The following is a 22253-nucleotide window of genomic DNA, read 5'->3' as shown; positions in this document are numbered from 1 at the left end:
CACCATCCCGCCAGGACCATGACCTCTTCCAGGTAGGCCCTCTCGTCGTTGGCAGAGATCAGGCCCACCACCACTGTGTCGTCAGCAAATTTGATGATTGTATTGCTACTCCGCTGAGCCACACAGTCGTGTGTGTACAGGGAGTAGAGGAGGGGACTCAGAACACAGCCCTGGGGGGCCCCTATGTTGAGGGTGATGGATGAGGAGGTGCAGTTGCCTGCTCTCACCACCTGGGGTCTGCCCGTCAGGAAGTCCAAGACCCACTGGCAGAGGTCATAGTTCAAGCCCAGGTCCCTGAGCTTGGCTATGAGTATGGAGGGGACTATGGTATTGAATGCCGAGCTGTAGTCGATGAATAGCATTCTCACATAGTTCCCCTGCCTCTTGTCCAGGTGTGATGCTGCTGTGTGCAGCACATGGGCTATGGCGTCCTCCGTGGACCTGTTGGGGCGGTATGCAAATTGCAGGGGGTCCATGTTGATGGGGAGGGAGGAGCAGATGTAGCCCTTTACTAGCTTCTCAAAGCACTTCATGGCTATGGAGGTGAGAGCTATTGGTGTACACAATTTTCAAGTCGCTTTGGATAGAAGCGTCAGTTAAATTACTAAATGTAAAAAGTGAACGTGCAGCGGGCAACAGTGCGTCTCTAAGCGAGTGCCTGGAGGAAGTAACGGAGATAATAACAGTACTTGCAACGTCGTGGGTTTGAATCTCGCTCACCTTTCGCTCATCTCCTCTCCTATTATCTCTCTTCCGCCACCGTTGTCTCTTTTCACTCTATACTACCTACTATGCCTACTCTATACTATACTAGCTCACTAACTGCATCACAGTATGGTATGGTAGTCAATTGCCTCGGACCGGAACAGCTTCTTCCCCTCAGCTGTCATCTCACTAAACTCTGTCAGCAAACCACTAGTTACACTGTATATTACTGTATATACCAGGGTATATTACACACCTGTCCTGTATACTGTTATGCACTTTACTGTTACCTTGCACCCTGGTGGGATGCCAACCTCTTTTTGTTGTACTGTACTTGTGCTGTACAATGACAATACATTCAAATCTAATCTAATGTAATCTAATAAAGCAGACATTAGGGCCGGGCAGTGTGACCTGAAATCCACATCACTTTATATGATCACATAAATAATAGAAAGAGAACATGTGAACAATAGCACATGTGTAAAAGTGAGGGTTGGGTACCGTTCACATTTGAACCGATACCGGTACCAGTATGGTACCCAATGGTTTCTCTCTGCAATAACAAAAAAGTCCACTTGAGTCAACTTCTCATTTTCAACATTGTTATTTATTTAGAACATTTAGTTATTTATTGTTGTAACACACCACACAAAATAAATCACATGATCATGTATTGTGTTTTTAAATGTTTAAAGGTCCCATGTCTTATAAATAGCCTTTTCCAGTGTTTAGCATTGTTTTCTATGTGGGGTTGTATCAATGGGGTCTGTGTCTCTAATTCTCATTTTGGCTTATCAGTCCAGTTCACATGTCACAAGATCCTCCCCCATTGAACTAAGCCATTCTGAATATTGTGTATCTGTGACGTAGAAGAATTCTCATCTGCATAACTAACACCCCCTCTATGGTTGTAACGCACACTCAACCATTTGCTCAACAACAGAGCGAGTGGAAATACTGATACTTCCTCAAACGGGTTGACGTGGCGTGGGTGCCGACAGAGAGAGCAGAGAACGAGTGAGTGAGAGAGAGGGATACGGAGCATTTTACACACACTCCCGACTGCGTGTGTTTTTTGAATACTTTATTTTGACACAATCGTAGGACAAACATTTAAAAGACAAACAATAACAGTGTCAACACGCTGGTAAAAAATGGATAAAACACAATAAAGCCAAGGCTTGTGGGGAAACACACACACGCAGTCGGGACACAGACTGTGACGAGCAAGACATCAGAGACATATACTTCCCACAAATTGCAAACACCCAAAGAGACTTTGAAAACATGGAAAACAACTCAAAACTCCCATACCTACTGGGAGAAATACAACAATGTGCAAACACAGCAGCAAGATTTGTGAGCTGCTGTGACAAGAAAAGGACATCCAACGGAATACATATAAACTACATGCAAACATATGTTTCCCATGTCAATAAAGCCCATTTGAATTGAATTGAATTGAATTGAATTGAATTGAGAGAGAGAGAGATAGAGAGAGAGAGAGAGAGAGAGAGAGAGAGAGAGAGAGAGAGAGAGAGAGAGAGAGAGAGAGATAGAGAGAGAGAGAGATGGAGAGAGAGAGGGATACGGAGCATTTTACACACACTCCCGACTGTGTGTGTTCTCTGCTTTCTCTCTGTCGGCACCCGCGTCACGTCAACCTGTTGCAAAATATCATAGCGCACACGCACACTCCCACGCCTATTCCGATCCGTGCAATAATATTCACAGGGGTATATATTGTCATTTGAAACAAGTTACCAATGCATTGTCCTGTGGGATTATGCCCCCCTGCGGTGAAATTAATTAGTCTCCCGCTCTATCTCTCTATGTCTCTCTCTGTCTGCCAGTGCAGACTGTGGGTGACTGTCACTCAAAGCACTTTGTGAGTATAGGCGGAGCCCAGCCCAAAACAGCTTGAAATCTTGAAGTGGAAAAATGCTGCTTTAGGGGGCTTTCTCACTGCCATTCGGGGTCGAATCAGCTCCGCTCCGCCCTCGCTCCGTCCTTGGGTGCGAACTTCCCCCTTCCCTCTCCCCCCTCTAGTTTGCGTACACACTGCAGTCTTGGTGCGCTCCGGGTTTTGTTTACGGTTTGCGCTTTGAGCGTGTAAGCTCCCGTAGGCGATGATGTCACGCTCTAACGTCAACACAGGAAGAGTTTAACACACGGTGGTGGAAACTGGATGCTGATATAAAGAAAAAAAATAACCAATAAATATGAAGTTATATTTGAACCTCTGTTGTCAAGCCTTGTCAATATAACCCACCCCCTTTTCTCACGAATGGAACTGGTGTCGTGGAGTCCGCTTTAAGCGTTTTCCAGGGTTAACGCTAACGCTAGTTAGCTTAGCCTATTTATTACTAGTTAGCAGCTAACATTAGCCCATCGCTCGCGTCAATTATATTGCATGTCATTGATCTACCGGTCGATCACGGCCGACTGGTTGGGCACCACTGGTCTATAGAAATAAATGCATTCGAACAAGAAACCAATGTATAGTAGACATAGCAATGGCAAAAAAATTGCCAGGCCTAATGCGAGCCAGGGAAGTATTGTGCTTGTAACGTGGCTTCATGTTTTCATCCACTGAGCCGTGAGGCTCAACATGCTTGTTTGGTTGAGGTCTGAACTCGCCAAATTGCCCATAAATATAGTTTTTGTGGGTATTGTCCAGTTGTTGCTGTATGTTTTTATCTGCCCAAAATTCAAGCAAGCATGCACCACGCCCCCCGCTCCCACTGGCGCGCACCCGAAACCACCTATTCCAGCGGTCCAGGTTTGGAGCGAATCAGCGTCCCCGGTGAAGGGGGGGAGCGTTCTCAGTAGGACGATCACACCCTATTTTGATGCGATCGCGCTGTGATTCGACCCCGAATGGTTAGTGAGAAAGCCCCCTTAGAGTACTTGATTAGAAATACAAAACAATGAATACAAAATTAAAAAGAAACTTACAGATGTGTTCCATAGACTCACAGGAATTGTGTAAAATTGCCCAAATAGTGAAAGGAATAGCAAAACATGGGACCTTTAAATATTAACATTATCTGACCATCCTCAGTAAATATGATCAAACTCCTCTGACCTCGTCTGGTCTTTCCAAAGACCCAAGAGACGGGACAGTAATATATATTTTGTGGAAAAGGCTCCCTCTTGTCTAGTACAGTATATTACACTCTTATACTAAAATGTAATGGTACCCACATTTGGTACCGATTGATCCAGCGTGAATCGGTAGTACCGATGTAATTCGTTCGGTACCCTTAAAAGTACAGAGTTCGTTACCCAACCCTAGTAAAAGTCCAGCCGATTTGGACCGAACTGTTCCGTTTTCATCCCATTGGCACAGCTTTTAATGCGTCATCGTCCTTTATTCAAGCATCTTTGATACTCACATGGGCAACATTTGGTTGGTAATGGTACCGGTAAATACTTGGTTTATCGCCCAGCCCCTAGCTGAAAATGTATGCCCCCAAAAAAAGGTTCCTGTTGAGTGAAGTTGTTGTTTTGTGTCTTGTTCCCCTTACAGAACAGCTCAAGCCTGAGCACATTATAGGAGAGGACAGCCTGGATAATGAAGATAATGAGGAGCTACGGAAAGGTGAGGAGAGCTAACCTGACCCGCCAGAGCCATCTAGAAGGTCATCCTTTGAACTGTTTGGAATAGGACCATAGCTGCCAGTAGTTGCTCAAAGTTTGCTGCACAAGCGCATAACCTTGTGATCTTGTGATCTTGCGAAGCCAGGAGAGCTACAGTCCCCATGATTCACCAGTTGAAGCTTCTCGTTATCAACTGATGCTCTAGGGTGGTGTCAGGCCAAAGTTGTAGAGACCAAGTTTATGTGTGACACACCCATAGCAGCATGTCAGCCCTACTGTAGGCTATAGAGACCTGGGTTGTGCTGATTCACCTACTGTACAGCAGCATGTCAGCCCTACTGTAGGCTGTAGAGACATGGGTTGTGCTGATTCACCTACTGTACAGCAGCATGTCAGCCCTACTGTAGGCTGTAGAGACCTGGGTTGTGCTGATTCACCTACAGCAGGATGTCAGCCCTACTGTAGGCTGTAGAGACCTAGGTTGTGCTGAATACGACCCTCTCCGTATTACTAAGTTATTCCCTCACTGTGGACGGCACGTCGGCACAGTGAGCAATTTAACGTCAATTTCAGCTTGATTGTGCCTTGTTTTCATAGCCATCGCCCTGATCAGCGTATGTTGTTCTACTAACGAATGCCGTTATTGACAATCAATTAATCAGAAACAACCCCCCCCCCCTTTCATGCATTCATGCACAGTGGTCAGCACTGCTGTCTCACAGCAAGAAGGTCCTGGGTTCTAACCCCAGCAGGGGGCCTTTCTGTGTGGAGTTTGCATGTTCTCCCTGTGTTCGCGTGGGTTTCCTCCGGGTACTCTGGTTTCCTCCCACACCATAAAGACATGCATGGTAGATGCGGCTGGGTGGCGCAGCGGACATTGCGCTCGTCACCAATGCAAGAGACTCCGGTCTCGAATCCGGGTGTCAGCATTGCCTCCGGCTTGGGCCGGCCGTCATACTGGCTCAATTGGCAGAGTCAGCGGGTGGAAGTCGATGGGTGGTAATCTGGACGTTGTGGACAGCGACTCCTACAGGTCGGTTGGGGGACGCCTGCACAGCAGAGACAGGAAATAGCAGGGGTAGTGTGAGCCTCCCACACGTTACACCTCGCCAATGAGAGTCCGCGCTGACAGGTGAAAAGATGTGACAGGCTGCCTCCTCGTGTACTGGAGGGGACACGTGATGCAAGGCTTTTATCCTCCCTACAACCGACCAGTAGGGGGCATATGCGAGCAACGTTCAAGACAGGGGAGGGGAGAATTGGAAACACGAAATTGGGATGGGAGAAAAATTGAAGAAAATAAGGAGAAAAAAGTGGATAGAAAATTTAAAAAGACATGCATGGTAGGCAGGGACTACAGATGAAAACTAGCTCATTAGCAAATCTTGGCACATTTACATTGAGGTGGAAACTGAAGATGTTGATTAATGTGCACTGTCCCTGGGTAAAAAAATTAACTTAAACTTAAAAGTGTTGCTCACAACTAAGGTATGGTCAGGCTTTGTAAGTGACATTCTGAAAGCATTACAATCATTATGATAAAGAAAATAATAATAATAATAATAAAAACACACAGCTGGGTTCGAGCCCAGCTCTCGGCATTGCTACCAGCTTGGCTGGTCGTTCATACTAACACAATTGGCAGTGTTAGGGGTGGGAAAGCGGGTGGGTGGGTCCTGGTCGTTGTAAACAGCGACTCCTACAGTTCGGTCGGGGCGCCTGCTCAGCGAGGAAAGTATCTAAGGGGGGTAGTGTGATCCTTCTACACGTTACACCCTCTCAGTGAGAGTCCGCGCTGCCAGGTGAAAAGAAGCGGTTGATTGGCTACACATGTGTCGGAGGAAGCATGTGATAGCCTCCACTCTCCCAGACCGACCGTAGGGGGTAGGTGCGCAGCGACCAGGAAGGGGATTGGGAATTGGCATAATGACTAACATTGGGATGGGAGAAAAACGGAGGAAAAAGGAGGGGGAAAAATATCAAACAAATTATAATAATAATAATAAAAACACAGTGTTTTTTTTATAGGGGTTGAATATTTTCCGGCACTACACAGTACCTGTGGCTAGTGAGCTAGTGCTTGTCAATCCAGACGCATCATAATAGCATTTTTCTTTTCAGACAATCACAAAAAATCAGCAATGTTACATTCATCATCATTTGATAGGAATAAACAAGGGAATGTGTGAAATAAACATAAGGGCACTCTGGTGACGAGTTCTGCACAAATAACAATCTGTATAGTCAAAGTCATGCCTCCAAGAGGAGTTAACTGTAGAAAAAACAAGATTTTGAGCGTAGGAGACCTTTAACACCAACCCAAGAGGGAAGTGCGTCCATAAGAGATATTTGTTGTATAGGTAAAGGTGTGACCTAATCACAATTGTGTTCCTGTTTCGTTTTTTTCATACACGCTATATACGTACACACCACAGATATATTGCAGTGATTTATAGTATTCTTGTGTTTTTATCATACACACCATAGATTTACCACAGTAATACTGTTGCAATTCACCACAGTATTTCTATAGTGGAATATTATAGACATTTATGGTGAGTCACTATAGTATTCTTGTGGTTTTACCATAAAAATACTACATACTAAATACTACATAAATACATCCATTTATTTCTATAGTAATTTGTGTGTATGAAAAATGCAGAAGAATGCTAAACACATTTTCTTATGGGATTAAGGGCATTTCGCCATTTTCTTTCTTTCTATCGTTCTGTTGTAAGGAGGACAATGTGGTGATACATACAATTTTGAAAATATTTCTTATATTTTCTTCAACCTTCCTGAGGTTGAGCCTACTATATTTGAAAATGATCATGACATATCCTCCTCAAAACAGAAGGATCGGATTGTGGTTGAAAATAGGCAAAATGGCCCTTTTAATGAAGCAAAACATGCCACGAGTGTGTGACTACTGTTGTAATTATCTCCATGATCACCAGGTGAGAACCAAGCGTCTGATGAGGATTACCATCGTCAGGCCCAGGACAGCTGGGTCCAGAGAATGGTTACCTCCTTCCTCAGTGACAGCTCCTTGTTCAATACACGCGAGGGACGGGCAGGGAAGGTATAATATAATTTCTGATTACACATAATTATATCGCAATATAATTATAATCCAGTATAAATCAAATCAAATCAAATTTATTTGTAAGGTCCGACAACACACGTTAATGTCCCCATGGGCCGGACACGTCTTCTTTAAAGTCAAGAAGAAACATCACAATAAGTCAAGAACAAAACAAAAACACCACAAAGTCAATTTTATTTTAAATAAATGCAACACTCCCAGACATACCCCACGCGAAGGTAAGGAAAAACTCACTAAAACCTAGCAATAGGAAAAAATGCACCACAGGCAATGTGTCATACTATTGTGTCATACTTTAATTATACTTTATTAATAAGCCCTATTCACACAGGACTAGTATTACGTGGGGACCCACGGTAATAGAAGATTACCCCCCCACAACCTCTGTGATTTCCAGATGCGTGTTCGCACGGGATAAGCTTTTACCGAAGTGTCCCGAGATTGAACCTGACACGGCCATAGTTTTGACTGTCGGTATCAAACATTGTTGTTTCAAATTTTTATTTTTATTTTATTAAGATTTATTTTTTTAGCATTTATTGCTTTCATAGTCAGACATGACCGACAGATGAGGAGAGGATGAACGGGAGAAGAGGCGGGGAAGACATGCGACAAATGGAAGTCACCGGGAGTGGGAAGCGAACCCGGGACGGCCGCTTCGCGATGCAGCGCGATACATGGTGTGCTACTAGAGAGCCCCCCTCAAACTAATTTCTAACGACGGAAAATTCACTCCCTGATGCCGGAATGCAATCAGGCAGAGTAGCCTATTATAATATTTTTAACAATAATAAATCAAATCTATGAATCCAGCAGGGGAAGAAATTGGATAACAGTTACTTAATATATTTCAATTCAAGAAGCTATAGGCCTATGGATGGTGACGAATGCTGAGGTGAAGCAGATTGTTCTGACATTTGCACTGAAACACAACAGGATTAACCGTATGGTTTCAGTGAAATTGCTTTGCTAGGGAGCAGCTTGGAGCCTTGGACTCACGTTTTATTTCCTGTCAGTTATTGATATTCGCAAATACAGGACACAGGACAGAATCCTGCCAAAATTGTGGTCAGTTTTAAATCTGGCGGCAAACTCCAAAATGAACGTCTCTGCGTCGCTCCTGCTTATATCACATGAAGCCGTAATGAAATTGTTACTGCATTAACCCTTTCACTACCACACTACAGAAGGTTAACCCTTTACTATCAGTGCAATAGTAAAGGGTTAACCTTATGTAGTGTGGTAGTGAAAGGGTTAACCCTTTTTCGTGTGGCAGTGAAAGGGTTAACCTTCTGTGGTGTCCAGGCATGCGTTGGTCTTGGGATGGGGTTGCACTCCGTGCAGGGTAAGATTTGAGCAAAAGCGCGTGCACGCACACAGGAATGCGCTGCACTCGCCAACTCGCTATAAGTACCCACCTGGGCTACTTTGCATATCAATAGCGCCGGTCGTCAGGTGTGTTAAATACGTTCTCAGATACATTCACACCTAACTTGTTGTGAATGATATGTGTTACATTCCATTCGTAAAGGGGATTAGGCACTGTCTGTAGTCTGTGCTCAAGCGAGGGGACATTTATGCGCACGCGCCGGGAGTGCGCGTGCACGTGGCGCCATTAGCGTGCGTGCAACCCCAGTTGATATCAGGAACGCACGCCTGGTGGTGTCACAGTGAAAGGTTTGGTAGTGTGGCAGTGAAAGGGTTAAGGTCAGTGGCTAAGTTGAATAAGAATGTAACTTTTGCAAGAAAAAATCACGTGTCAATTGAGTTTCCTTGAGTAGTGTTGCAACGCCGAGGGTGTCTCTCATGATGCACTTTCCTTGCTCATAGACAGGACATATTCATCTCCATATTCTAACATTCTCATTTCCACGACGCTGACTGACATCACCACCTGACCTTCCTTCAGGTGCACAACTTCATGCTGGGGTTGAACCTGAACACCGAGATTCCCTTCTCCCCCTTCAGCGAGTCGTGGCCCAACGCCGGCCCAGAGGACGAGGTGGACGCCGTCACAGGTCAGGGGTCGAGGGTTAGAGGGCGAGCTGGATCAGATTTATTTATTTTGTTTGCTTTTGTGCACGAGAACAACCGGTTACAACCATTAATCAACAGAAGCCTGTATAGTTAAGTTCTATAATTCCCCCCTCCCCACATCACGTCCCAGACATATGGGGTTTTATTAGAATTTGCTGTAATTGGCAGTATTCGCGGGTGGGAAGCCGGTGCGGTATGAGTCCTGGTCATAATAATAAATGTATTTTGTGGCTGCAAAACATTTGTTTATTTTGGTATTGTTTGTAAACACTGGAGTGAAACAGTCTATTTACAATATTCTCATTTGCATTTGAGTGAAGAAAGCTACAAACAGTGAAAAGGTTCTACCAGAGTTTTTGTCTTTGTCAAATATAAAGTGGGCAGGGCTTTTCACTTTTGGGTAAATTTGAACCAGGCAAAATTCAGTGGTCCCTGAAAAGTTTCAACCCAGATTTGATGTCTGTGTAGTGCGTACTGTACAACTAAGCTACATTCAAAGAAAAAAAAAAAAAAAAAATTTATCCTTTCATGTTTAAGTTGAAAATGTTCTTGGAATTGTGGCTTGTAATTCTAGAACCCCTTCACCAGTGACTGGTGGCCATTGTTACATCATCATTATAATGTTCAGGTCTCAACATCACTCGTACGTGAGATGGTACACTCGAAAGGGTTAACGGACATGGATAAAGCCTATCTAGACCAAGGGTTCCCAAACTTTTTCAGCTCGAGACCCAAAAGAGAAATTTGGTGTTTCCCCGGGACCCAAACTTACAAAAATACATCATGAATTGCCATAACATACATTTATAAACTACTGATAAAGAACACAACAAACCATGCATTTCAAATGTATATGAAATATATTTATTTAATTATAAAAGTACATCACAGCAATAATCATCACAGTGTAATGCAATCTAATGAGAGGTATGTGGCTGGTTGAAGTTTTCAACCAGCAGATCTGTTCTGGGCTTGGTTTTTGAAAGTGCTATTCTGAGGTCATGCTGAGCATTTAGTCTGTTTCTGTATTTGTTTTTCAGGTATGCTAGAGTAGAAAACCCAGATTCACATAAGTATGTGGTGCCAAACTGAATCAACACATCTACAATCTATAATTTAAGAATTATAAATATTATGATTTTTTTTTAAAGCTGTAGATGTGTTGATTCAGTTTGGCACCACATACTTATGTTTGGGAAACGCTGATCTAGACTAAAACAAAGCCAGTGTCAATATACTGTAGATCGCTCTACAGTATATATGAGAACGTTCCTCATATAATCTCCGTTGCCTCCTCCAGACCCGAACGAGTTTGACCGCATCTACGAGCCCCTGGACGTGAAGAGCAAGAAGATCCACGTGGTGGACAGCGGGCTGACATATAACCTGCCGTATCCACTCATCCTGCGGCCACAGCGGGGCGTCGACCTCATCATCTCCTTTGACTTCTCTGCCCGACCCAGCGACTCCAGCCCCCCTTTTAAGGTCAGAGGTCACCCAAAGTCTAGGTTCAGTGACACAAAAACACACTGGTTAGTGGTTACCTTGGCCACAATGTGGAATTTAGGTGACTCTGGGATCCCTGAGGCACTGGCGTAACTCTCTCTCAATGTGTGGGGGGGACAGATTTGGGGGCGTGGCGAGTGACGGCGATGGGGGGGGGGGGGGGGGGGGGGTTAGGGGGGGGGCCGTCTACCTAGTTTTTTTTTTTTTAATACCAGGGGTGCAATACCGCATTTTTCCAAGCGGTGGCGCCATTTCTCCATGTAAACGACACACTGAGTGAATGAATGAATGAAAACTTTATTTAACAGATTGCAGAATGGGTACAATACAGTACGGCTCAATACATACAATTGTTAAGGGGATGCAGACCTGAGAAAGACGTTTGTCTTGTTTCCATCAGGATCCCCCATTTTCAATTCATATAGACATTTATGAAATACACAACATACATGACATTTATGGCATAGGGACATATAGGTATTTAGTACTGATACACTGGGGCGACAGTGGCTCGGGAGGTAGAGCAGTCGTCTGGCAATCCGGAGGTTCCCGGTTCGATTCCCGCTCCTCCCGGGCAGCGTGTTGATGTGTCCTTGAGCAAGACACTTAACCCCTAATTGCTCCCGATGAGCAGGTTGGCACCTTGCATGGTTGCCTCCGCCGTTGGTGTGTGAATGTGTGAGTGAATGGGTAAAAATGTGAGTAACAAATTGTAAAGCGCTTTGGATAAAAGCGCTATATAAAAAAGCAGCCATTTACCATTTACCATTACATTTGTGACATAAACGTTTTAAGCGCCTTTGAGGTGCTTTGGTACCATGAGGTAAGCATAGTCATAGTACCCTTGAATGAGTGCTCCTGCCAGAGTCTTCAGGGTATTCTTGTTTACCAGAGAGGAGATCCGGTACAAGAATCTAGTTCGTTGGTTGACTTTTTTTGAGCTCATACAGAAACAAGTATTGTTGTGACAAATAATAAACAAATTTGAAAGGTTTATGGTGAAAGAACATTTATTATATGGTGCTTCAATTAGCAATTATGAACACAGTAATACAAGATATGCATGATAAAAAAAAAATACATGCTAGGTTCCTGAGAAACACTACTATACAATATACAATTTTAGCTCTTAATGTATCTATCACCTTTATCTATCACCAATCACTTTTAATCAAATTTAATTACAGGTACAAAACATTAACATAAATCACTCTTATGCACTGGTACATAAGTTATATAACAAACCTGTTTCTATGTAGACTACTATACAATTTTAACTTTGTCATTATTATACTTAATGTATCTAAACTATATTATACAAGAGCCACATCTGTTCTTTCCTTAAAGTGACTTTATATACCTCATTCCTTTAAAGTGACTTCTCCATTATTTAAATTGACATTTTCACATTTAAACTCATCCAATGCTTCCAAAGACATGTTGTCTCCGATCATGGGCAGAGATGAATTCCTCACAGAGTTCTCTAATGTCAAAGGCATCAACTCTTTCTTGATGTATATGACAAACTGCCACACTGTTCAACCTTTTCTGCTTCATGGAGTTGCGAAGCCAGGTCTTCAACCTCCGGAGTCCGCTGAAACTCCTCTCAGCTTCAGCAGAGGATGAGGGAACAACCAGCAACAGCCTCACAAGGACCTCCACCTGATCAAAAAGACCTCTGACTTCAGGCAACATGCCTCTCAGGATGTCTGCAGCTTCTGTGCTTGATGCATAGGTGTTAGTTGCTTTGAACATGGCTAGCTGAACATCCAGCATCCTCCTGTTCATCTCTGGATACTTGTCCACAATGTCATCACTTTCTCCCCTAATAAGCACACCCTCCAACTTCTGAAGCACTTCAAAGCTTCTTTGATTAAACCGCTCTCGGAATTGCAGATCTGCTGTGTCCAGTATTTTGAAGAACTCCCCTCTGAAGAAGTCCACAGAAGTTGCTGGGACATGTGCTGCAGCGTCACCAGTTAGACGTTTTGGAGGATTGCGGATACGAGGCATTTCCATCGGATCGATGTTTAGTGAGGTGACCAGCTTTGCGGTGTTGTCAAATATCTGTGAATGAATGAAAATTTTATTTAACAGATTGCAGAATGGGTACAATACAGTACAGCTCAATACACACAATTGTTAAGGGGATGCAGACCAGAGAAAGAATTTAGTCTTGTTTACATTAGGGTCCCCCATTTTCAATTCATCATTATTAGTCAGGATTTTCAATTCTTAATGACATTTATGAAATAGGATAGGGACATACATATATAGTACTGTTATATTTGTGACATATACCTGTTGGAATCTTTCCTCTGTTCGTTTCTTGTGGAGAGCTGTCTTGACACACTCTACTGCAGCCTGCATCCCTGTGATTGTGGTGGTTCGCCTTTGCAAGGATTTGTTGAGGCATTCCATTGCCTCAAGAACCTCCAAAGCAAGATGGAGTCCCAGAACTGTGTTTCCTTTCTGGAATCTGTCAAGCAGACCATTTGCCTTTGTAGCTGATTCAGAGCCAGTTGAAGCCATCTCTTCCAAGCTGAGTAACACTGCCGCATACTGATTGAGGACTGCATGCACTGCTGCGACTCGCACAGTCCACCGTGTAGGACACATCGGCTTCAGTGTGGTGAAGGATCCATGTGAAGATGTGGCAATGTTGCTGAAGATGTTCTTGAACTTGCCTGAAAGTCCAAACAGACGCCCCAATTCATGGACCCATTGCAGAGCATCACGGACTACAGATGAAGCTGTGCAAGTTGCCTGTGTTATCAAATTAACACAGTGAGGACCACAGTGTACATACAGAGCCAGTGGCTGTGCTTGTGAAATATAGGCTTGTGCACCAGAATATTTTCCGGACATGTTTGCTGCTCCATCATATGTCTGTCCCCGGAGCCCATCAAGAGACAAACCAAGACGAAGCAGCACATCTTTGGCTACATTTGCTAGGTTTTGTCCAGTTGTGAGCGACACTTCATATAAACCAACAAATTCTTCATGGGGAATAAGGTTGTGGTCAACATAGCGAAGACAGATTGATTCCTGTTCGGTCCCAGTGATGTCCTGTGTTCCATCAATAATGATGGAGTATTGCAACTGTGGTTGTGATCTGATTTCAGTGGCTATATCTCTAATGATGGATTTTGCCATTATGTTCAACATTTCATTTTGGATTTGGGGGCTTGTGTAATCGACACGTGAATTAAGCCACTCAAACAACTTGGAGTCATCAGCTGATCTCATCCTGAGTAACTGAGACAGATTTCCTTGATCTGATTCATGGCCTCTGAGAGCCAGACCTTGTCTGCCCAGGAATTGCACACTGCTCATGATCTTCTTCAAGCATGACATGGCTTTTTGCTGTGATGCTGCCAAAGCACTAGAAAGCTGAGCATTAATAGGATTTGGTTTCTGATAATGTTGCATAACTGCAAGCTTATGAGACTTGCTGTTTGTATGATCAGTAAATCTCTCCACAGCCTTTTTCCAGTTTCTGAATCCAGCAGAAACAAATGCTGGATCAGTGTATTTCGCCAGGGTAGACTTCTCACGTTGAAATGCTTTTGCACAATAAAAGCACAGGACTCCACTGTGTGTATGACTGTAGTGAATCCAAGAAAATGCTTTAAACCATTTCTCTTGGAAACATAGCGTTTTGTTTGCCAGTGTTTGACCTGGTATTTCTCTTGGATTGGGCTGATATGGCTTATTTGCATCCACCTGCAGAATAAACAAACCCAAAAAGAGAGAAACCATTAGAACACGGGTATAGGTTTACTAACTTTATTTATTTGAACCATGGGGACAGCGTACATTAATAAAACATTAATGCACCAGTGTTCCATTCCCATTATTGATTGATTGATTGGAAATTGTATTAACAGATTGCAGAATGGGTACAATACAGTACGGCTCAATACACACAATTGTTAAGGGGATGCAGACCAGAGAAAGAATTTAGTCTTGTATACATCAGGGTCCCCCATTTTCAATTCATCATTATTTTGTCAGGATGATTACAATGAGTTTGTATCTTGTTTGCAAATGACTATGTCTTGCTGATGGACTCTGTAAACAGGCTATTGGGAATGGAATGCAACCCATCACATTCACAGGTTTGGTGTGAGTGCTCGGCCTGAGTACCGGTAATCAGACCATGACATCGTTCACACACCAAACCTGAGGGGAGGGGGCAGGGAGCTCTGTGTCTATCCAGCATCTATCCAACCATCCACTACACAGTCAAATATGTATTTTGTTAAGACATTATTGTTACTTACATAATTTCTGTCATTCAGTGGTGGGGATAGTGCACGCTGCAGCTGTGCATCTACGTTTACAGGCACTGTCTGTGTGCTTTCAGAAGCCGTATTTGCATCCTCCTGCAGAATAAACAAACCCAAAAAGAGAGAAACCATTAGAACACGGGTATAGGTTTACTAACTTTATTTATTTGAACCATGGGGACAGCGTACATTAATAAAACATTAATGCACCAGTGTTCCATTCCCATTATTGATTGATTGATTGGAAATTGTATTAACAGATTGCAGAATGGGTACAATACAGTACGGCTCAATACACACAATTGTTAAGGGGATGCAGACCAGAGAAAGAATTTAGTCTTGTTTACATCAGGGTCCCCCATTTTCAATTCATCATTATTTTGTCAGGATGATTACAATGAGTTTGTATCTTGTTTGCAAATGACTATGTCTTGCTGATGGACTCTGTAAACAGGCTATTGGGAATGGAATGCAACCCATCACATTCACAGGTTTGGTGTGAGTGCTCGGCCTGAGTACCGGTAATCAGACCATGACATCGTTCACACACCAAACCTGAGGGGAGGGGGCAGGGAGCTCTGTGTCTATCCAGCATCTATCCAACCATCCACTACACAGTCAAATATGTATTTTGTTAAGACATTATTGTTACTTACATAATTTCTGTCATTCAGTGGTGGGGATAGTGCACGCTGCAGCTGTGCATCTACGTTTACAGGCACTGTCTGTGTGCTTTCAGAAGCCGTATTTGCATCCTCCTGCAGAATAAACAAACCCAAAAAGAGAGAAACCATTAGAACACGGGTATAGGTTTACTAACTTTATTTATTTGAACCATGGGGACAGCGTACATTAATAAAACATTAATGCACCAGTGTTCCATTCCCATTATTGATTGATTGATTGGAAATTGTATTAACAGATTGCAGAATGGGTACAATACAGTACGGCTCAATACACACAATTGTTAAGGGGATGCAGACCAGAGAAAGAATTTAGTCTTGTTTACATCAGGGTCCCCCATTTTCAATTCATCATTATTTTGTCAGGATGATTACAATGGGGTTGTATCCTACCCACCCCCCCCCCCCCCCCCCCCACCTCCAATGTACAGCCCCACCCCACCTACCCAACCTCCTCCAATGCACAGTTTCTATGTCAAATGTATACTCTTTTTCTGGATTTTTTTAGTATCACAAACAGTACTGTATTTGAAAATCTGGTATGTCATAAATGTATAGATGTAGCAGTACTGTCTATCTGTATGTCGTGTGTGTCATATGATGAATTGAAAATGGGGGACCCTGATGGAAACAAGACGAAAGTCTTTCTCAGGTCTGCATCCTCTTAACAATTTATGTATTGAGCTGTACTGTACTGTACCCATTCTGCAATCTGTTAATAAACTTTTCAATCAATCAATCAATCATGGACTTATGAACCACGATTATTTTCAAGAGAAACAAACAGGCAAATAGCTATAGCTATATAGTCAATCTGGACAAATACATTAGGCCTATATTAAAAAAAGAAAATCTGCTAAAATGCTGTTACTTGCCTTCCTGTTTCGTGGTGGTGTCGTCACTGCTGCTGGTTTAGCTCCGGGCGACAGCGTAGCAAAACTTAGTTTGCTTTGAAGAAGTAGCTTTCTCCTCTTGGGCGACGGTGCCATCTCGTTGTTGCTGCACGCAGGTAGGAGTCGGACATAGCACTGAATGTCTTATCTTATCTCTCTTTATACCGTATGTGATGACGTATTTTAACACACACCTCGGCTGAGGGGACGACCCAAGCTATTATTATGCAAAGACGAGTACTTTAGCGAGTGGGTACTTGGCCCGTGCAAATGCGACCCCCATCTACTACTCTTTGCATACAGGTAGTCAGACGGGGGGGGGACATTAACTGCATTCTGAAAAAATGGGGGGGACCCATTCCCAAGTCCCCCGTGCCAAATACGCCCCTGCCCTGAGGCCAGAATGATGGTCCATGTTCTATAGTTTAGAACACTGGTTCTGTGTCAGACCAGTATTTTAAATGCTTTACTTCCACACGTTGTGACTAAGCCGTGTAAAACTCAATCTAGCTCAAAGGCAAAGCACTGCTATCACTTAGTGGTTTATCTCACTTATGCTTATAACCAAGTGGAGTGGGACCATAGGATCCATAGGCGGCCGCACTAACCAGCTGAGCTCAAGAGTCAGCAGGTTAGCAGGTGCTGGTTAACCGTGACCGACTCCTCAGTAGTTTACAGTCATCCTTGAGATCTGGTCATCAACATAACAGCTTTTCGGGGCGGTCAGGTGGCGTAGCGGAGATTGCGTTCGTCACCAACGCCGGAGATGCTGGATTTGCGTGTTCAAATCCAGCTCCCGGCGGTGTCTATGCCTTCTACAACGCTGTTCGGTTTCCGGGTTCCTCTGATTGGCCACTAAGCCCACGTGACCCTACGCTAGCACGCCCCCCTTATCGCCGCCAGTTATCGCTTACGCCCGCGCATGCGCATGAGCCGCATGAGCCGTGACAAGCCCCTTCAATGACAGAGCTCTCATATTTGCGAATGCATAAACTATATCTTAAATTATGGCTATGTGTCTAATATGGCCGTCGCTTATCAATGACTTGTTTTGTTTACATCAGGGTGAACGCTGTTGCATTCGCAAATATGAGAGCTCTGTCAATTGATAAGCGACGGCCATATTAGACACATAGCCATAATTTAAGATATAGTTTATGCATTCGCAAATATGAGAGCTCTGTCATTGAAGTAGGTGGTGGCAGCGTAACAGCGTTCACCCTGATGTAAAGTAGCGATTTTTTATTGGTTTGTCATGATAAACCAATAACATAATCCAACATATGTGTAAAGAAACAACATATTCCAGTTAACGGTATATTTTTTTAATGATTCATTACGGTATAAATTAGGTTAACTGGAGCTGCGTATTGCTGGCTCTCATATTTGCGAATGCAACAGCGTTCACCCTGATGTAAACAAAACAAGTCATTGATAAGCGACGGCCATATTAGACACATAGCCATAATTTAAGATATAGTTTATGCATTCGCAAATATGAGAGCTCTGTCATTGAAGGGGCTTGTCACGGCTCATGCGCATGCGCGGGCGTAAGCGATAACTGGCGGCGATAAGGGGGGCGTGCTAGCGTAGGGTCACGTGGGCTTAGTGGCCAATCAGAGGAACCCGGAAACCGAACAGCGTTGTAGAAGGCATAGACGCCTCCCGGCGTTGTCACCAGCTTGGCTGGCCGTTCACACTAATACAATTGGCAGTATTAGAGGGTGGGAAAGCTGGCGGGTGGGTCCTGGGCGTTGTGGACAGCGACCCCTACAGTTCGGTCGGAGCTCCTGCTCAGCGAGGGTAGGATCTGGAGAGAGGTAGTGCGACCTTCCACACGTTACACTCTCCCAGTGAGAATCTGCGCGGCCAGGCTGGCCTGACGGCTGGCTGCACATGCGTCGGAGGAAAGCATGTGACAGTCTCCGGTCTCTCGGACCAACAGTAGGGGAAAGTGCGCAACAACCAGGAAGGGTGGGATGGGAGAAAAATCGGAAAAAGAAGGAGGGGGAAAAAGATAATAAAAAAAATAAAACATAACAGCTTTTCTGTTCTAATTTATTTACTACTTCTTCTACTCCAAAATACCAAACAGGAAGTCAGACAGATGTACCCATAAGCTCTTCCATAAAACAACCCCGCAAGAGGGCGCTCAACTCTTATTTTGATGAGTTACCGTATCCTTATTGTCTTGACAGCAAACAGATTGAATGGTTAGGAAGTGGTTACATTCAGAAAGGTTATTAAACGACAAAGAAAAGGCAGCAGGCCTCCTGGTAGCTAAGCCTGCTAATGTTGCATTATCGTGTCGTTGGGAAGCGAAGCAGAAGCCATTCTGGAAGGACTTTCCTGCACTGATCCATCAGGTCTGAGACTTCTGAGTAACTGATGGTTGAATAAAAGGTTTGTTAACATAATACACATCGGATGAGACGTTAAACCGAGGTCCTGGCTGAATTTGGTCGTTAAAGAACCCAGGGTTCCCCAACATTCCTGGCCCAATTCCCAATCAGGTCTCTGACATCAAGGCCACCTAATCATATAATAATAATAAATTTTTTTTTTTACTTGCCAATGCGCTGTCACCTACCCGCAACCCCAATTTGGGTCGCAACCCGTTGTTTGAGAACCACTGGTGTAGTGTGATGTGTGCCTGGTGCCAGTGTGTATGGCAGCCATTGAGCCTGCGTAACCCAAGGTTGGGTGCTACCAGTGGTGGTGAAGGAGGCCATTTCCACCCTACATTATGGGGAGTGCTTTGAGTGTCTAGAAAAGCGCTATATGAATGCAATGATCATTCATTCATTCATTCCCACTTACTAGAAATGTATAGTTCTGTGTATTCATTTGATTTCACTTAATTTAATCTTTTTTCATTGAAATACTAATCATTTTGTTTTGGAGGGTTCCTGTCCTGTTTTTTTATTTTTTTATTTTTAGAAAAGTACATATTAAAGTGATACATATTCATAAAAAGGAGGTGAGGGTAACGCCTTAAGCTGTAAGGTCCCCCAATTGGGAGACCCTGCCGTTTTTATCATAAATTGATCAATACAGACCGTATTAATTAATGTTGTGTTTCTTTTTCAAATGTAGCCAAGAGTAAAGACCTTAACCCTATCAAAACAGCAGTCAAAGTGTATATTTTCAGCACTACGTTTGTTTACTGATGTTTTTAAGATTTTCCGAAAATAAGAATTTATCGGAAAAATGCTAATTCTATCTCTCTTTTATCATAAAACCGCGAGGCCATAATAAGGTAATTTATAGTTCATAATTCAATAATTTTTTTATTTAAATTTGTTCACCTTTATTTAACCAGGAAGTCCCATTGAGATACAAGATCTATTTTGCAAGGGAGACCTGGCCAAGATGACAGCAATAACATTTGCAATATATCAGACAGCAATAAAATGTGCGGTACATCACACAAGAACATAATAAAAGTGCATGTATACAATATACAATACATCACATGTAAACACAAAAACACAAAACAGAAATAGTGTGGCAATAAAGGAATCTTGTTTGTTTGACCTTTATTTACCCAGGGTAGGTTCGCTGAGCACAGATGCTCTTTTTCAGCTACGCCCTGCTTCACATTCACACAGTTCCATTCATACCTGGGAGCTGCCCACTACAACCACAGTCTGACACCATTGGCCACTGAGCAACTCCACTGGAGCAGTTGGGGGTTAAGTGCCTTGCTCAAGGGCACTTCAGCAGCAGATTCTTCCTGCCGGTCCCGGGGATCGAACCGGCGACCTTCCGGTCACAAACCCGCTTCTCTAACCATTAGGCCACCGCTGCCCCCCCAGTTGGGACCCGACTACAGAAAACAGCGACATTGTTTTTGTAGGAAGTTATGTAATACAGATTTAAATTTACAGAGAGAGACCAGATCTAAGTAGATATGGTCCTGTAGCCAATTCAATGCCCAAGGTGCGAAGCTTGAAAAAGCTGTTCTTCCTAGTTCAGTGTGTATTCTCAGGTTTTTTAGAGGCAAAGCTAATTAGATTGGAAAGATATAGGGGAAGCTTCCCTAGGATGGCCTTATATATAAAAACAAACATGTGGGATTTCCTCCGTACGTACAGAGAGGTCCATCCTACCATTTGGTAAAGCACACAATGGTGACTTGTAAGCCCTTTGGCACTAGTGATGAAGCGCAGAGAAGCATGGTACACACTGTCTATCTTTTTAGCAGTGGAGAGGCAGCATGCATATATATTATGTCACCATAGTCAATTACAGACAGGAATGTGGCTTGAACAAGTTTCTTTCTGGCCTCAAAAGAAAAGCATTGTTTGTTGTGAAAGAAAAAAACAAGTTTTAGTTTAAGTTTCTTTGTGAGGTTTCCAATATGCGCTTTAAAGTAATTTTCTAATTTTACATCAACACACCTTCTGAGATTGAAAAACAAGATTTTCATTGTACTGAATCTTTAATCTTTAATCTTCGTTTCATCATGAGGTAAACTGTCAACTTCTACCTCATTTTTTACACGTTCTATTTGCACCGCAGGAGCTCCTCCTGGCAGAGAAGTGGGCGAAGATGAACAAGCTTCCCTTCCCCAAGATCGACCCCAAAGTGTTCGACCGCGAGGGCCTGAAGGAATGCTACGTCTTCAAACCTAAAAAGGGGGACAGGAACTGTCCCACTGTCATCCACTTTGTCCTGGTCAACATCGACTTCAGGAAATTCAAAGCCCCCGGTAAGTACGTGCAGATGTGGCGGTTGTTTGTGTACCATACCATGGGAATACAGTACCAGTACAGTCCCACATCTCTCTGTAGGATTATAATGAGCCTCTTTTACCGTCAGGGTATATGAGGCAACTCTTCCTGGAAGTCGGGCGAGATAATTCCACTGTCTTCGGTCAGTGGCTGGTCAGTTCCTGGCTGTTACGTAGATGTAACGTAGTGTGTGTGTTTTTCATGTTTATTTATTTAGCCCTTATCACAGTTACATGGGGGCCTCACAGACCCTCACAGTCAAAGGGGCCTCACAGACCCACAGTGTGTGTGTGTGTGTGTGTGTGTGTGTGTGTGTGTGTGTGTGTGTGTGTGTGTGTGTGTGTGTATGTGTGTGTGTGTGTGTGTGTGTGTGTGTGTGTGTGTGTGTGTGTGTGTGTGTGTGTGTGTGTGTGTGTGTGTGTGTGTGTGTGTGTGTGCATGTGTGAACAGGGTGAATGATGGTTGCTGTAGCAGTCTCTGTCCAGGTACTCAGCAGGAATCTGTCACTGAGATGGAAACACTATCATATATCACCACCACACAGACACAAGCTCTCTCCTTTTCTCACGCTGTCTCTCTCTCTCTCTCTCTCTCTCTCTCTCTCTCTCTCTCTCTCTCTCTCTCTCTCTCTCTCTCTCTCTCTCTCTCTCTCTCTCTCTCTCTCTCAGACTCACTCACAGACACAG

At 43.6% G+C, this 22253-nt stretch overlaps 1 protein-coding gene across 1 annotated transcript in view; it reads left to right on the top strand.

The window, feature by feature from the left end:
* The window catches only part of pla2g4ab (phospholipase A2, group IVAb (cytosolic, calcium-dependent)), a 149783-nt gene that overhangs the window by 92547 nt on the left and 34983 nt on the right, over positions 1-22253 (top strand). Inside the window, 5 exon segments of the mRNA XM_084310478.1 lie at positions 4241-4312; positions 7272-7396; positions 9330-9438; positions 10758-10942; positions 21356-21545. Of these exon segments, the coding sequence (XP_084166604.1) occupies positions 4241-4312; positions 7272-7396; positions 9330-9438; positions 10758-10942; positions 21356-21545 (681 nt within the window).

The sequence above is a fragment of the Notolepis coatsorum genome (genome assembly GCF_963971535.1).
Source record: "Notolepis coatsorum genome assembly, chromosome: 3".
Classification (NCBI taxonomy): Eukaryota; Metazoa; Chordata; class Actinopteri; order Aulopiformes; family Paralepididae; genus Notolepis; species Notolepis coatsorum.
The sequence above is the reverse complement of the archived record's forward strand: the minus strand, read 5'-3'. Positions and strand labels throughout refer to the sequence as shown.